The following is a 16,123-nucleotide window of genomic DNA, read 5'->3' as shown; positions in this document are numbered from 1 at the left end:
TGATTCCCTACTTTAGCATTCCAGTCCCCTGTAATGAGAAGAACATCCTTCTTTGGTGTCATTTCTAGAAGGTGTTGTAGGTCTTCATAGAATTGGTCAATTTCATTTTCTTCAGCACCGGTAGTTGGTGCATAAACTTGGATTACTGTGATGTTAAAAGGTCTGCCTTGGATTCGTATCGAGATCATTCTGTCATTTTTGAGATTGCATCCCATTACAGCTTTTGCCACTCTTTTGTTGACTATGAGGGCCACTCCATTTCTGCTACAGGATTCTTGCCCACAGTAGTAGATATGATAGTCATCCGAACTGAATTCGCCCATTCCCTTCCATTTTAGTTCACTGATGCCCAGGATGTCGATATTTATTCTTGTCATCTCATTTTTGACCACATCCAGCTTACCTCCACTCATGGTTCTTACATTCCAGGTTCCTATGCAATATTTTTCTTTACAGCATCGGACTTTCCTTTCGCTTCCAGGCATATCCGCAACTGAGCGTCCTTTCGGCTTTGGCCCAGCCGCTTCATCAGCTCTGAATCTACTTGTACTTGTCCTCCGCTCTTCCTCAGTAGCATGTTGGACGCCTTCCGACCTGAGGGGCTCATCTTCCAGCGTCATAACTTTTATATGCCTGTTGTCTTTGTCCATGGAGTTTTCTTGGCAGGGATACTGGAGTGGCTTGCCAGTTCCTTCTCCAGTTAAATGCTTATGGCCACTTTTAAAAACCAACACGGCATAAGAACATATATGGGACCCAAACTGTTCAGTCATGCTTAAAAACCCAGGCAGTCTGGAAGGCAGTGGGAAGCAAGGGGAGAACATCAATCCAGTTTGCAGTTGAAGGTGAACCTATCAAATGTTCGCTTTCCAAACTAATATGAGAACGGAAAAACAGCCATCCTGCAGAAATTCACACTTAATCTGAATTTTGCAGTGCAGTTCCCCAACCAAACAGTGTTCACAAAAAATGTATACCTTGTGGGGGGAGGTGTGTGTGCAAAGGAATGAATACATTGGTGAAAATGAGATCTAAAAATGCTTAGCATTAGAAGAAGTTGCTTGCAAAAAGGTGTGCTGCAGACCAAAATGTGCTTATTAGGAGAAATTTACACTAAAATGAAGAATTTAAAATGAAGAAATGGATGCAGAAATAAGGAGGACTGAATTTAAGATTGGGGGGGGGATGTGAAACTGAGAGAATGGAAATTGTCAACTCCTTCCATCCCTAGTGGGAAGGCAAGTGTATTGGCGCTTGCAATATTAGCATAGCGTGTTCTTTGTGAGTTGATGTCCCACCAGGAGATGGGCTTTGCAGGAGGCCGGGCTGTTAATATTTGCTTCTTCCTTCTGCCTCTACTTAGAAAAGTCCACCTCAGCCGCCACCCAAGACCAAAAGTCTGTACACAAATGGCAGGAATTGGGCCAGCACAGAGGCACTTAACATGGACCTGAGTGAGCGAGGTAAGGCTGCCTTTGTATGTGGAACCGGGGAGCTCTGGAGAGCGTAAGCTCTTTTTCCACCGTTTTACCGTAGCTTTGGTCCAAGCGGTGCAGGAGAAATCTCAGCACAGAGCAGGGGACACAATAGCTTATGCGGCAGGCCGCAAGGATTATAAGCAATAAAATGTGTAAAAAAAAAATCTGCATATTAAGTGAAATTTGCACTAAAATTCTGATGAGGACTGTGGCGAGGTTACCCGGTAAAGGCCCCCAGACGTTTCACGGTCTATTGACCCAGTACCTCCCTCGCCTATATTCTTCCTTGCTGCCACCAACCAGTAAGTCTGCGTACTGGTACACATATATTGGATTCCAGTCAGGTGAAAGGTAAACCAAACAATTAAGTTTATTTAGGTGATGATCTTACAAGCATGTAAATTATTCAGTTTCTCAGGTATTTTTGCTTAAACCTAACCTTTAGTACTAGTTCCCCCCCTATTCTCCCTGACTGAAGTTCCCTTCTTATTACTCTCTCAGATTCAGCACCACTAGCTTCTCTAACCCTCTATCTATCTCAAATCCTCTCCACCTCACTCATCAACAACCCCCTTCTGACTGACTGCTTCTCCCTATATACCCCTGCTTCTGCCTGAAGAGCTCCTATTGGCTATTCACCTCCCATACAACTTAACTCTTGCTGGTCCCCTAGAGGTGAAACGCCACAAGGACATTTTTTAAAAACGCGAAAAATTTAAGGTTGGGAAAGCATAGAGGAAACAACTGGGGAGAGGTCTATGAAGTGCTCACACCTCCATTAGAAATTGTGGGTTTTGTGAACGGTTGGTGAAACGTTCAATGTCACTTGATAAATTGAAAGCATCCTGTACTGTACTTGGAAAGCTTATACTTGAATGCATTATCATCCTAGAGCCCTAAAAATGTATTTAAACCTGCTTTATGAAGGGGGGGGAAGAGTTATTTGCAACAAATTCTCTTAATGGCTTGGGTCTAAAGAGCTAGTTAGGGTCATGCAAGGAGTTTCTGCTACCTAGTGCAGGGGTAGACAACCTAAGGCCCGGGGGCCGGATGCAGCCCAATCACCTTCTCAATCTAGCCCACGGACGGTCCGGGAATCAGCGTGTTTTTACATGAGTAGAATGTGTGCTTTTATTTAAAATGCATCTCTGGGTTATTTGTGGGGCATTAGAATCCTTTCACACACACCCCCATTTCAAAATATAGTCCGGCCCACCACATGGTCTGAGGGATGATAGACTGTCCCACGGCTGGAAAAGGTTGCTGACCCCTGACCTAGTGGAATTGACGTTCTTAACTCATGACCAACTGCTTTTGAAACATTCCTCGTTGCTATGTGGCATGGGGACACATGACTACTCAGTCCAGAGTTGGTTTTAGTTGAAATTCTTCACACCACATATGTATATATTTATATGAGTTTGTGGTTATAGAAAGGAATTAATAATCATAATAAAAAGGCCACATTTCCTAAGGGACGCCCAAACCTTGGCTCTAGGGCAAAGCACTTTCTATTACATCATTTTAAACAACTGAACACTAATTGGTGATTGTGACTAACAGGCTCTAAGGGAAGCTGAGCCTCTGGAATACTGGCAGCTGCCAGGGCCTCAGATTCTGCTAGCTTTGAAGCCAAAAGCACGTCAAAACTGCTCATGGTTGTCCCACCAACGCTCCTTGGGCTCTGAGCTTTCTTCCCTTGGTGGTTACCCAGCTAGTTCCTCTCTCCCCATTCCTCTGCATCCAACTAGTCCATGACAAAGGGCTCTCCTTTTGGTTCCTGTCAGACAAGCTGTAACAATCACTTAGCATTTTTCACAAGAGGTTTTTTTGGAGTTTGAAAGGTATAAACAGTCATCCTTCCCTCCCAGAAGCAACAGTATAAGGATGCAAAACACTCGACTTAGGTGAGAACTGGAATAGAGTCACATGGATGAAGGATTTAGACTGAAATGTGCAGTTTGAGGTGTGGTGGGCTGGCTTTTTGCTACCTGAAAGCTGTCATAGAACTGCCCTCACATTGCACGACATGACACAGGGTTCTGTGGGAGAATTCCTGAACTGCGCATATAGCGATTGGAGTCTGTTGTATCTGATTGTGGGAAGTAGGGTTAATTGGTCTGCCTGCCCATCTGCCGTCTGTGACATCACTTCCTGCCCCGGCAGAGCGCTTCAACACGGTGAACGAGGAGCTCGCCCTGAGGCTGGCCAATGGGACAACTAGCCATAGCAGGAACCTTCACATCCAGCGGGCCTCAGACACCAACGTGCCTTTAGGATACGATTCGGACCCTGCTCAAGTTCGGACCTGGCTGGAGGCCAAAGGATTCAACCCATTGTGAGTTGGCCTCTGTTTTCCTTTGAGATGATATGTAAGTTGGCCATGAAAGTCCAGACATATTCCTTGGTATCTACCAAAGCAGCTTCCTGCCTTTCCCATATTGTCTGGCATTACTTTCTTCGGATTCATGTTGCACATTTGCCAGCCATGAGGCCTGCATGTGACAACTTAACCTACCCAGTTTTCCTAGTTTGCCTGTTTTACTGTATTAGCACCTTCTTAACTGGCCTCTATCTGAATCAGCTTCCACTTTCCTGACTAGCTCAATAGCTCATAGCTTCTTAATGGTTTGCCGTTACCCAGTTGTTAGCTGTGGTTTCTTTTTCTATGCTCCTGGTTAAGGTTTCTCATTGGCTGTGATGACTCCCTATTCCCTCATTAACCTAACTCCAGTCTTGGGTTGCTGTTTGTCTGCTGTAGATATTTTAATTGATGTTTTAGACCAGGCAGCCCCAAACTTCAGCCCTCCAGATGTTTTGGACTACAATTCCCATCTTCCCCAACCACTGGTCCTGTTAGCTAGGGATCATGGGAGTTGTAGGCCAAAACACCTGGAGGGCCGCAGTTTGGAGATGCCTGTTTTAGACCAGGCATTCCCAAACTTCGGCCCTCCAGATGTTTTGGACTGCAGTTCCCATCTTCCCCGACCACTGGTCCTGTTAGCTAGGGGTCATGGGAGTTGTAGGCCAAAACATCTGGAGGGCCGCAGTTTGGGGATGCCCGTTTTAGACATTCTGCTGTTCATCTGCATGGATATTCCACCCCACAGCTTAAGACCTGTCGTGGTGCAACTTAGTTGTATGTACATACCATATACAATGGCAGTCATCCTGGAAACTTTGGTTAACCTCTCCCAGAACTACAATTGCTGGCACCCTTAGCAAGCTACAGTTGTCAGGATTCTTGGGAGGCAGGGATGTGCTTTAAATATATGGTATGTATTCAGGCAACATGTTTGTTTCCTGTTTAAGGTTTTATGAGTGAAAGTAGCAGAAATTCCCTTTCCCTCCCATACCCCCCCCCCATAACTCACTCTTTCTTCCTCCTCACAGGACAGTAAGTGCCCTGGGGGTCCTAAACGGAGCTCAGCTTTTCTCCCTGAAGAAGGACGAGTTCAGAGCTGTCAGCCCAGAGGAAGGAGTTCGAGTCTACAGCCAGGTTACAGTCCAGAGAGCCCTATTGGAGGTACAGTACAAGGAGCCCTGGAGCTTCTCCTAAGGGTTGGGCGGGTGGTGGTGCAAATTAAGACTTCTTGTATCCCTGAGCAGGAAGCAGTCTACAGTACTGGGCTTTAGCAAAACAAACAAACAAACCAAGGAAGGCTCCTGGGGTCCAGGAAAGCCACAAACTAATTTTCTATGACACTACAGTTTTCTGATAATTAAATGCACCACGGTGGGACTGGGGAAAGTTGGGGCGTGCTTGAAGCCAGGACATAATATTATATCCATTCTTCATTTTCATTATTTTCTTCCAGGATTCTGGGAAAGTATCAGAGCTAGAGGCTGTGATGGCGAAACAGAAAAGGAAACTGGAGGGTTTGAACCAGTAGATGGGAGATCGCCCCATTTGGTGTGGGAGTGCCCCCTGTTGAAGCACTGAGGAACTGCATGGTAACAGGCTCTGAAGCCACACCATCATCTCAAACTTGACGATTCCTCTCTCTCCCCACATCACCCAAGACCTGCATTCTACAGCAGTGTTGGTTTTGAGCTAAACTTCTTGTTGTTGAGCATATGTTCCTGTAAAGCAAATTACTGTCTTCAAATCATATCCCAGATTTTCTCTCAAACTCCCTTTTGAAATAGTCGTCAGAAAAAGCGTCTCTTCTCTCAGTCAGTAGAACATGAGACTCTTAATTGTAGGATCGTGGGTTCGAGCCCCATGTTGGGCAAAAGATTCCTATATTGCAGGGGGTTGGACTAGATGACCCTCAGGGTCCCTTTCAATTCTACAATTCACCTAGCCCACACTTCTTCCCTCCCCAAATGCAGGGGAAAATGGAAAAGCAGCAACCCTTCCCCATTGTAACAGAAAGCATTCATGCCACATTCATTTTATCTTCTTTCATACAAAATGAAAAAATGTTTACCTTTGATGGAAGGTAGTGAGCCTAGGTCTGGCTCACTAGGAAAATTGGATTGAATTATTATCATTAATTAAATTTTCCAAACTTTGCAACAGATCTCCATGAAAATTCCACTCACCAAATCAACCATTCTTCCATTTCTGTGCATTCCTATTGTTTGCTATCTCTTTCTCCCCACACATCACCGAATTTTTCAGTTAAATCTAGGCCTGGATATTGCCGTACATGTTATTTGTCTTGCAGTTGCACTGCATCATTATCTTTACAGCTATAAATCTGCATTTTTACGCACTGCATCGTGGTGGTTGTAGTCAAAACTTTTGTCTCCACTTTCCATCGGGGTGAGTTGGCAACTCATGAGTATTTTTCAGCAAGAAATCTTCTGTTGCCAGGATTTATCCGTCTGTCTTTACTTGAATAAGAGAATAGCTCGGCTGAAATGTATTAAGTATCTCAGGAATGTTTCCTCCTTCAGGAGAGACATGGGAAGCTTTGGAACAAGCCTTTCTCCAAGATCATTCCTTCACCCTTAAAGGATTTTTCCCACTGACAAACTCACACTTTCATTCCATGGAGTGAGTGTAAGCTGACATTGGGCACTACCACCTCCTGTCACCAGATGGCAGTCTCTATTTGAGGCAAACCAAGTTGCCCTTCACAAACTGTATTTGGGAAATCTCATTTCCCCCACTTTCACTATGTACATAAAAGCTTTGCCAGGTTTTAACAACTTGGCCCTTTCATCTCTAGTTGTATCTTTTTTGGGGGGAGGGGGAATTGAATCAGATCAACTGCTTTCAAGGAGTCTTGTGCAAGAGAATATGATATTCTCTCTGTGTGTGTATATATCTACCGTATATATATATAATGTCAAAGCTTGATGATTTATTTGGAAGCGAGTTATGCTGAATCTCCATTGTGGTGGATTAGGAAGAGAGGGGGTTGGCAATATAACCACATTTTTTCCCTACAGTTTTCACACTTGTTAAAGAATTTGTTGAAGAGCACAATGATTTTGACTGCTTTAGAACTTGAACTGTTTCTATTCAAACTTCCTCTGTTTAGTTTTAAGTATCCTTTTGCAAGCAGCTCTGCTCAGATAATTCGCCCTTGATGTGTGCCTTTTAAAATTAACATGTTGAAGAAATTTTGGCCAAATAGCTCCCCCCCCCCAAATTAATCTAGTGTTAAAGGGAATGTGTATTTGAAAGGATATTTGTATTCATTTAACATTGGCTGCCAGTAATGCTTTGTAAAGAATAGGCTGCAATTTATTTTTTTTACAGTTATTACCCACCACCATCACCTGCCGTAGCCTAATTTTGACAGTTTCCATAAAGTACAAGTCAGTAATTAGCAGCCCATTGACCAAATATAGTCCTCTGAGCAGTGCAGTCTACTGTTGCAAACCTAAGGTGGAAAGGAAAGTTTAGAGCAGGTGTGGGGAAGTTTTGGCACTTTGGGGCTTGCTTGCTGGGGCTGATGGGAGTTGTAGTTCAACAACATCTGGAGGGCTCCTCCACCCCTGCATTAGAATATTAAGCATTATAAAATACCAAATTGTACACTAAAAATTAGTTTCTGATCCAATGTGATAATTGGAAAGGGAAGGAAAAGGATCTGGGTAGAACATGGTCTACCATCATCATGCAACTACATGATGGGCTTGCCGATCAGAAGGTTGGTGGTTCGAATCCCTGCGACGACAGGGTGAGCTCCCGTTCCTCTGTCCCAGCTCCTAAAAACTTACAGTTCTAAAGAGAAATAGGTGCTGCGGTGGCGGGAAGGTAAACGGCATTTCCGTGCGCTCTGGTTTCAGTCACTGTGTCCCATGGACAAACACTGGCTCCCTCGGCCTGAAAGCAAGATGAGCACCACAACCCCATAGTCGCCTTTGACTGGACTTAACCGTCCAGGGGTCCTTTACCTTTTACCTTTACTTTATATGGACTTCTACAAGAATCTTAATATAGTTGCATAGACTATAACTCATGGTTGCATAGACTATAAGTCCGAGGACCTATTGCTTTTGCAAACCATATCATGACAGTGAAGGGCTTTTAATGTTTAAAGAGCGGCAGGCTATTCTGCTTAGGCAAATTTGGTGCCGTGGGAACGTATATACGCTGCTAGAGAGAAATTTACTCTGCCATTGTGTTCGTGTTTTTATTAATGTGCACTTGCACTTTAAAAAATCTGATTTATTTTTCAAAACTGCTGCTTGCCCACAGGGTAGAGGGCACATGATGGAAGTACAGCATAGCCGCCACTGGAGAGCTTGGCATTCATTGGGGAAATGTGTTAATTATATAAAAAGTATGTAAATAAAAATATGCAAAAACTTTCCTGGCTTGAAATGCATTTGAAGTTATGCTCCAAAGCAATGAACAGCTCCCTTTCTGGGCAGGATCAGTGACCGACTAAGATTGCTGGGGACTTCCAGACAGCAATTAGGGATTCCGCGGCATCCATCTTTATAAAGGAATCTTTAGATGGGTTGACGAACCTGTGGCTCTCCTGAACATTGGTTGTGCTGACTGGGGTCAAGGAGAACCCAGCAGCAACCAGTGGCTCTTCAACAACATCTATTTATCACCCTGAAAAATCTTCAGTTTTATTTTAAGTATTAGAAATACTTGCACACGAAGACAGTCTCTGGCGGATTGAGTGGATGAGACCAATATTTAGTCCGATGGTCAATAAGGCGGTTTCTACACATGCTGTAGAGGGAAGGGAGGGGCAGGTGAGGCTTGTCAACCTGGGAAGGTAGCTCCTAAACCTCTGCTGCCTTGCGGGATATCTTCAGAAGAAAAGGCCAAGGAGTAAACCCTACACAAATCCGGAGCGGAGTCCCTAAGACAACCGGATAACGCCTTGTGCGCCTCCTTCCAGAAACTTCTACAGCCAAGCTGGTGCCAAACATACTGCTCTGCTTTCCTTTAGACTGCATCAGTGAGGCCGAGAGAGGGGCCTTGTCTCTGGGCAGCCAAGGATACTCATGGCACAGGCCTGGGCCGTGGGGAGGTCACTTTGCTGCTGCTAACACAGCAGTTTGACTCCATTGTCTCTCAAGGCAGATGGATGCCAACAGGAAATACCTATATTCTGCTTTTCTATTTTAAAATATCCAAGATTTAATTGAAACTGACTTATAGGGCCTTTAAAAAAATGGTTACCAGGTGACAGTACCACAATTCTTTTGTTTTCATTATGAGAAACAGTCGTCCTGATCGTGTGGGGCGTCAACGTATATTCTCTCAATACAAATAAAAATCTCAGAGTTAGGTGTGGTGGGGGAAACTTGACTTGCTGCTTCAACCCCCCACGTCCATAATGTTTGGGCAAGGGATTGCAGAGCATATGCAGAAGGCGCTACATTCAGTTCCTTGCTTCGCCAGGTTCGGCTGAGAAACAGCCCTGCCTGAAACCAGAGAGAGAGAGAGAGAGACCTCAATTTTCAGTAATAGATGAAGAGCAGCCAGCATGATGCCCTCCAGATGTTCTGGCCTACAACTCTCATCATCCCTGAACTTTGGCCATGCTGGCTGGGACGGGTGGGAGTTGATACCCAACATCTGGAGTCCATCATTGCTGGCCACCCTGGGATAGACCATGTTTGAACTAGATGGGCCAATGAACTGACTCAGCAGATGGCAGCATCCTGTGTGTTTCTAACCACCTCAGAATGGTCTGCCAGTAACTGCTTACCTCTAAGAATATTCCTTAGTCAGCCTTCTCTAAGGTCAACACACAACTTTGTGCTTCTCCTGATTCCCTCCCTAGAACTGTGCTCAGGTGATCTCTTGAATTCTCTACCCTATTTGTGAACAGCAGAGTTGGGGAGTTTCTCCTGTGAGAAGAGAGAGATCATGAGTGGGATATAAGTAATACTGGTACCTTCAGCATTGGCAGTAGCACAGTTTCTCTCTCACCCCCCCACCCCCAACCCAGTCATCTTCCCGCAACCTGGCCCACCCTCCAGATCTTTTGTCTACAACTCCTCTTAGGTCCTCCAGCCTGTTAGAACTTGCAGCCCCAAAAAATCCAGAGGGCAGCAGCAGGTCTGGGAAGGATGCCCTCTGCTTGTCTCAAGTGGGGGCAGCGAATTTGTTGACAAGGTGGCAGCCATTAGCATCTTCCACAATGTCCCCAGACTAGTATCGTTCCAGCACGTGGCAGTGGTTGGGAGGACAGCCTTCACGAAACAATGGGGGGGGGAATCTCAGGAAAACATCTTTGGAGAAATTTCAACCTTCTGTACTACCTCTCTCCCTGCCTTTCCCAGTCATAGAATCATGGGATTGGACTGGATGGCCCTTGTGGTCTCTTCCAACTATGATTCTATGAATTTTAGAGTTGGAAGGGATCCCAAGGGTCATTTAGTCTAACCCCCCTGCAATGCAGGAGTATAAACTAAAAGCATTCATGACAGATGGCCATCCAACTTCTGCTTCAAATCCTCCAAGAAAGGGGGAGTCCACCACCTCCCGAGGAAGAGTGCCGCACAGCTCTCAGCCATGTCCTGCCTCGTCTTCTTCCTTCCGCTTTTCTCTGCCAAACGGGGTCTTCATAACTTCTTCTCTAAAGATCCAGTCTGCTGAGAACTGACTGCTATGGGGAGGGGGGCCCTGTGACTCAGTTCGCCTGCGTTCTTTGGGAGGGAAACTGGTCCAAGCAGTTTGTTTGAGGGGGCTGAAGGGGGGGTTGAAGAGAGAGAACCATCTGTGATTTTGCAACGTGAGTGTTGTGGTGAGCTGTGTTTATGGAGCAGATTCCTCTAATTCCTGACAGAACGGCACGGACCCTGTCAGAGCGGGCCTCGGCCTGCTCCGGAGGGTGGCTCCCAGTGTGGTTCAGAGCTGCCAACTGCAAGAGGCCGGGGGGTGGGGGTGGCAATGGCACAGTCCTGCCTCACCCTGTCCCAGGGCTCAGTTACGTGTTGGTTTGCGGATTCCCAATGCTTGTAGCATTGCCGACAGAAGCATCACTGAGCATTTGGAGTGCCTGCTGGTGAGGGTTAGCCTATTTTTAAGGGGTTTGAGACAGAAACTGGGAGTTTCTGAGTTGGGTGACTCAGTCCCGGGTTAAAAGTGCCCCTCCTGTTTGCCACATTCCATAGATTACCAAATAACATACATGCACACACACACACACACACACACACACACCCTCTGTCGCTGTATATTTCACAACCACTGGCATTCCCCATTAAGTAAGCAGCCACACATGGTGCCAGGAAGAGCATAGGGCTGGGAAGGAAAGCCAGCAACCTCCTCATTGCATAGCCGCCACCCCCATCCATGCCTCCCTATCTCAGGCTCCGATCTCACTTGAGGCAGCAAATCTGGTTGTGTACCACCCTGGAATATTGTGGAGGCTCATACGCTTGAATAATGCTCTGTGCAAAAGAATTAGTACTAACTCTGCCATTTGACTATTAAATGTTGGGAAGAGGGTTCTGGCCTAGTCTTGAGGCATGTAAATTTAAAAAAAAAAATGTATGGAGGAAGCCCACATTACAATGTGGCACAGATCAGAGGCAAGTTGACCATCTCAGTGAGGACTCCAAACACAAATCACTGTACAGTGGAACCTCAGTTTATGAACACCTTGGTTTATGAATTTTCGGTTTATGAACCCCACGGACCCATCTGGAATGGATTAATTCATTTTCCATTACTTTCAATGGGAAAGTTCACTTCAGTTTATGAACGCTTCAGTTTATGAACAGACTTCCGGAACCAATTACACCCATGCTTCAGTTTATGAACATTTCAGTTTAAGTACTCCGCGGACCCATCTGGAACGGATTAATCCACTTTCCATTACTTTCAATGGGAAAGTTTGCTTCAGTTTATGAACGCTTCAGTTTAAGTACTCCGCGAACTGTCTGGAACGGATTAATCCACTTTCCATTACTTTCAATGGGAAAGTTCGCTTCAGTTTATGAACAGACTTCCGGAACCAATTGTGTTCATAAACCGAGGTACCACTGTATAAACAAGACAGGTGAGAAGAAGAAGAAGAAGAAGAAGAAGAAGAAGAAGAAGAAGAAGAAGAAGAAGAAGAAGAAGAAGAAGAAGAAGAAGAAGAAGAAGAAGAAGAAGAAGCTGCAAAAGGCACACAGGCACTGCCTCCTGTCCTCTAAAATGTGTCCTGGTGAAATGACACGTCCAAGGGTCTCTCCCCGCCTTTCCCTTAAACTAGGTAAATACAACATTGTGCATAGTCATGAATTCATTCAGAATGAGGCATGCAGCCCGCCAGGGTCACATCTCTGTCACGGCACCTTCTGTTGAAATGTTCACAGAGAGAGAGAACAAGAAAGAGAGAGCAGTTGAAATAATCAGTAGGATCAAATGGTAACACTTTGCCTAGATTGTACCCAGGGTTCAACAACACGTGCCTTTTTTGGGGGGGGGTAAGTGGACTTGGCCAAGGTACCCTCAGTGTTTCATCTTCTCTGACTGAAAGAAGAAGAAGAAGAAGAAGAAGAAGAAGAAGAAGAAGAGGAAGAGGAAGAGGAAGAGGAAGAGGAAGAGGAAGAAGAAGAAGAAGAAGAAGAAGAAGAAGAAGAAGAAGAAGAAGAAGAAGAAGAAGAAGAAGAAGAAGAAGAAGAAGAAGAAGCTGTTGTGAGAATGTTAAGAACTAAAACGGGAAAAATGAGAAGCTAAGAGCGACCAAGATGGACAGATCTGGCCCTCCTGAGCCTCAGCAGATGCCCATCAAAGTTGATTCGTGATGCTAGCTCTGACTTGAGGCTCTGGTGTGCATTTCACAAGCTGGAGGGCATTTTCTGCACACAGACGAGCATTTTTGTGGTAGGGCATCTCAGTGTTAGAGCATCTTCTCTGCAGGCAGAAGATCCCAGCTTCAATCCCCAGCATCATTGTCTAGGATGAGGAAAGTCCCCTGTCTGAAAATTTGGAGAGCCCTGCCAGTCAGAGTAGGTAAAACTGAGCTAGAGGAACCATTGTTCCTATCTGGGGCACTTCCAAGCAACCCATTTATGGAGCATTTGTCTTGATTTGTTTGCCAAGAGGTTTGAATGCATTGCATCGAACTTAGTCCACACTTCCCAGTACATTTCCTGTCCTGTCACTTTCCTTATCACAAAAAGTCCCATCTTCTTGGGAAGAAAGTTTGTTGCAAAGGACCTCATTGTGCAACTTGAATTTGCATGCATGCAATTGAATCCCGCAGGAAAACAGCAAGCATTCTGGAAGGCCCATTGGTGGTATAAGGAAGTTTCCTATATCCTCTATGTTTGCATGCTGCAATATTAATATGCAAATTCAGATACTGTTGTCACCCTATTCCTCCCTTTAGCTCTTCCCCTCTGCACTGGCTGAGTTGTGCTTCTCTCTAGGCTTAGAGCTCTGGTCAACAACCAGTTTGAAGGAGCAGCCGTTTTTAGAGCCAAGAGCCAACTCCAACTCCTGCCAAATGGACTGCCACCAACAAGCCCTTTTTGGCACTGCCATTGCACCCTCTGGCCTCTTGACCAGCTGATATTCTGGCGGTGGGGAGGGGCAGATCTAGCCCTGTGGTCTTCAAAGAGGCTGATCTCTAGCTCAGAGATTAAACACAGCCATTACCTCCTTGGTTCAGCGATCAAGGAGTAAACCATCTTTACAAGCCATAAGAGAGCTCTTTTTTTGCATGCATGTGTGTGTGCATGCGCACACCCACACAGAGAGAGCATGGATCTTTTAAAAGTTTAGCAATGCTGCTTTCGCTCTCACGCATAAACACTTCTCCACCCCACCCCCCACTTAAACCCCCAGCGCTGGCTGCATTCAACTCAGACCCCAGGGGGAATGGTGGCAGCTGTTTTTCAGAGCCCTTTGGCACCAGCCAACAAGCTTGTGTTTAACCAAAAACATTTGTAGTGGCTCTGTTTTCATTCTGAAATAGGATCCCACCAGTTCTGGCCTGACCCCAGAGTAGGGAAGAAAAGGGGGGGGGAACCACAGCGGGAGGCACATCTTGGGGCTATGTACTACCCTTATCCACTCTGAGATGCCCAAAAACCTTCCCAGAGAACCCAGAAGCCCCACAGGGGCTTTTCCTGTTTCACTCGCCATTCACTATCACCAATGTCCCTCCAAGAATTAAGTTTCTGTCCCTTGCAAAGCAAACTCCCCACCCTCACTGCACCCCCATGCCATAGCATGTTTGTAGCACTTTTACTTTACAACGTGTTTGGCTATCTTGATAATATGCTTGGCACCACACTATTGTGAGGAAGGTCGTTATTCCCATTTCACAGTAGACAAAATGACGGTTCCTCTGTAATGCTGCCTGTGACTGTGCTTGGAAGTGCACATGATTTAAAGGCTTCCCTTTTTCCTCCTGCCAACCTAGCAATTCGAAAGCACGTCAAAGTGCAAGTAGATAAATAGGTAAGGTAAACGGCGGGAAGGTAAACAGGGTTTCTGTGTGCTGCTCTGGTTCGCCAGAAGTGGCTTGACCACATGACCTGGAAGCTGTACGCCGGCTCCCTTGGACAATAACGCGAGATGAGCGCCACAACCCCAGAGTCGGTCACAACTGGACCTAATGATCAGGGGTCCCTTTACTTTACCTTTTCCTCCTACAGGACCTGGCAGAAGAGATACGTCCAAAGCACTGGCTCCAGATTCAGAGGGTCCTACCGGCAAGGTGCCCTCGTTAGGACCCCCTCCCTGAGTATTTGCTACTGTCACCACTGCCCTTTTCCTCTGGGTCCAATCTACCCCACTGCAGAAGCAAGACAAGCAGAAGTAGCCCTGTTGCTATTATTATTATTATTTAATTAAATTTATATATTGCCATGGGAGTAGCCAGGACTTTTGTTGGGGGAGGCAGAACTGACCTGATTGATCAGTTAGTTAAGTATTTCTATTGTTTTACTTGCTCAGGAGGGGGGCAGCTGCCCCCCTGCCCCCACCCCGGCTACACCCATGTGTACTGCCCTTCATCAGAAGATCACAGGGTGGTTTACAAAATAAAAACACAAAATACATAACATATTTTTTTAAAGCCCAGCAATAACCTTGCCAGGTTTTTTAAGTCTCTATTGTTTAATCAGCCAAAGGCCTGGTTGTTGTTGTTCTTACACATCTGCCTGCCCTACGCTGTGGTGTCAGTTTTGTGTCCCAAAACCCTCTGGTATTCACTCAGCTCCTAACATATTAAACCTTTACATTTATGAAGCTCAGGAGCCGCCCAGAGTGGCTGGGGAGACTCAGCCAGATGGGTGGGGTACAAATAAAAAAATATTATTAATTATTATTATTATAAGAGAAGAAGCAGAGGCCCTCCAAGTATCCCTATTTTCCCTGATTTAGATAAGCCATCCAAGTTTCTCATTTGATCCCATAATGTCCCACTTTTTCTTAGGATGTCCTTGTTTTCACTGGAGAAATGTTGGAGGGTATGGAGTTATTCGACACCACCCCCCCAAGCTGTCTGAAGACGATTCTGTATAGGGAAGTTTTTTTATTAAAAAAAATTAATGTTTTATTATGTTTTTATATATGTCGCAAGCTGCCCAGAGTGGCTCAAGCAACCCAGTATGAAGTGTGGGGTATAAATAGTAAAATTGTAATGGTGTTGGAGGGAATGAGAGAGTGTCTCTCACCTCTCCAAACCAGGGAAGTGATAAATGGCTAATTATACCCTCATGCCTGAGGTGTGAATTGTTACCTGATAAGTTTTTTGACACTTAATTTGCACTTCAAATTAAAGCATCTCCCCTATTTTCCCAATAGTGGATCCCAAATGTTTTCCTTGGAACCCTGAAATTACCCAGGAGTTCTTCAAGAAGAAGAAATCGGCAGTGCCTCTGGAAGATGGCTTCTATATCACTTCCAGAAGGGTAACCACACACACACACACACACACACACACACACACACACACACAAAACCACAATCTTGAGGCATCTTAAAGTCATGCAGATTTATTGTAGTAGAAGAGTTTGTGAACTAGAGCCCACTTCATCACACGCATGAAAATATCACATGCACCTGCTCTTAGTTGGTAGGCGCACTCACACAAATGTGCACAAGCAGTTGGGACAGTCCTGTTGGGTAACATGGATAATGTGCATGTCAAAAAGGGAAACACGGTGACTATTCCTAACTACAGTGATAGCTGTAAGACCATCAGGGGCTCGTTTGCCTGCTTACCGCCACCTTCCCATGGTATTTATATATTTCATAGAATCTT

At 45.3% G+C, this 16,123-nt stretch overlaps 1 protein-coding gene across 1 annotated transcript in view; it reads left to right on the top strand.

Annotated features, from left to right (window-relative positions):
• Positions 1–8,252, top strand: part of EPS8L1 (EPS8 like 1) — a 46,730-nt gene extending 38,478 nt beyond the window's left edge. The window contains exons 18-21 of the mRNA XM_035134588.2: positions 1,364–1,463; positions 3,645–3,816; positions 4,872–5,004; positions 5,297–8,252. Coding sequence (XP_034990479.2) covers positions 1,364–1,463; positions 3,645–3,816; positions 4,872–5,004; positions 5,297–5,371 — 480 coding nt within the window. The 3' untranslated portion in view covers positions 5,372–8,252. The remainder of the gene's footprint in view (positions 1–1,363; positions 1,464–3,644; positions 3,817–4,871; positions 5,005–5,296) is intronic.
• Positions 8,253–16,123: the final 7,871 nt, after the last annotated feature.

This window comes from Zootoca vivipara, chromosome 13, assembly GCF_963506605.1.
Source record: "Zootoca vivipara chromosome 13, rZooViv1.1, whole genome shotgun sequence".
NCBI classification, from domain to species: Eukaryota; Metazoa; Chordata; class Lepidosauria; order Squamata; family Lacertidae; genus Zootoca; species Zootoca vivipara.
The sequence above is the reverse complement of the archived record's forward strand: the minus strand, read 5'-3'. Positions and strand labels throughout refer to the sequence as shown.